Source organism: Malurus melanocephalus, unplaced genomic scaffold (genome assembly GCF_030028575.1).
Source record: "Malurus melanocephalus ecotype Western Australia unplaced genomic scaffold, MMel_1.1 scaffold_1488, whole genome shotgun sequence".
Lineage (NCBI taxonomy): Eukaryota > Metazoa > Chordata > Aves > Passeriformes > Maluridae > Malurus > Malurus melanocephalus.
The window spans coordinates 388-1,898 of NW_026624720.1; the positions used below are offsets into that span (position 1 = coordinate 388).

A 1,511-nucleotide genomic window follows, 5' to 3' on the forward strand; every position below is an offset into this window, starting at 1 on the left:
AATTTCAGCCTGAATCTGCTCAAATTCAGGCCCAAATCGACCCCAATTCCACCCCAAATCCGCCCCAATTCCATCCCAAATCCACCTTTAGGGTGTTTTGGGGAGGATGGGGAAGGAAAAGCCCCAGGAGGATCCCAGAGCGGCTCCAGGCTGGAATTCTCACTGGAGACACCACAAACGGTGGGGAAAACCCCATTTTCCATTTCTTTCCCCCAAAAATCCCCACTCCTGTTTTTTTCCTGTCCAAGGGTGACACTGGACGGATCCCGAGGAGGATCCCGAAGGATTTGGGGCCGATCCGGGGGATTTGGGGGGAGGGGCAGCAGCAGCTTTGGGGTTAGTGAGCGCCAAGCGAGCGGGAGCAGCGGGGAAGGGAACGGGAACGGGGAATTGGGGGGGCCCCCCGGCTCCACAACGGGAATTTGGGGTGAAAAGGGCCAAATTTGGGGTCTGAGGGGGAGGAATTGTGGGACAGACCCCGCTCCGGGGGGTTTGGGGTCACTCGGGATGGATCCGGGGGGGATCGGGGCTGGGACACGCCCGGGATCGCACGGATCCGCGCCCAGATCCCAAATTTCCACTCCTGGATCCCAAATTTCCGCTCCTGGATCCCAAATTTTCGCTCCTGGATCCCGAATTTCTGCCCTGGATCCCATTTTTCATCCCTGGATCCCATTTTTTTTTCCCTGGATCCCATTTTCCATCTCTGAATCCTGGTTTTTCAATGCTGGATCCCGAATTTCTGCCCCCAGATCCCAAACTTCTGCTCCCGGATCCCGAATTTCTTCCCCTGGATCCCAAATTTCTGCCCCTGGATCCTGTTTTCCCCCAATTTTGCACCCCTGGATCCAATTTTACTGTTTTTAGATCCCATTTTTCCACCCCTGGATCATTTTTCCCCATTCCCAATGCCATCCCACCGCCCTGTGGGACGGATCCAGCGTGGAAATTCCCCAAACCCTGGAATTCCCCAAATCTTATGATTCCCCAAATCCCATCATTCCCCAAATCCTGAAATTCCCCAAATCCTGCCATTCCCCAAATCCCGAGATTCCCCAAATTGTGACATTCCCCAAATCCTGAAATTCCCCAAACCCCAGCATTTCCTGAATTGTGAGAATCCCCAGATCCTGAGAACCCCCGAATTCTGACATTCCCCAAATCCCATCATTCCCCAAATCCTGCCATTCCCCAAATCTTGAGATTCCCCAAATCCTGCCATTCCCCAAATCCCATCATTCCCCAAATCCTGCCATTCCCCAAATCCCATCATTCCCCAAATCCCATCATTCCCCCAATTTCCCGCACCGCCTCACCTGCTGCAGGAACATCTGCATGGACTCCTGGCCCAGCACCGCGGGCGCCGCCGCCGCCGCCGTTCCCAGCAGGATTTTCTCGGGGCTGGGGGCCATTCCCGGGCTAGGCTGGGCCTGGGGCTGAGCGCTGAGTGCTGAGCCGGGCTCAGCGCCGGGGTCGGGGCTCCCCGCGGCCGCCTGCACCCCGACGGCGGC

General features: G+C 56.7%; 1 protein-coding gene across 1 annotated transcript in view; it reads right to left on the reverse strand.

Annotated features, from left to right (window-relative positions):
* Positions 1-1,308: 1,308 nt before the first annotated feature.
* BICRA (BRD4 interacting chromatin remodeling complex associated protein) overlaps positions 1,309-1,511 on the reverse strand; it is a gene marked incomplete at its 3' end in the record, with an annotated part of 13,021 nt that continues 12,818 nt past the window's right edge. The window contains exon 3 of the mRNA XM_057388007.1: positions 1,309-1,493. Coding sequence (XP_057243990.1) covers positions 1,309-1,493 — 185 coding nt within the window. The remainder of the gene's footprint in view (positions 1,494-1,511) is intronic.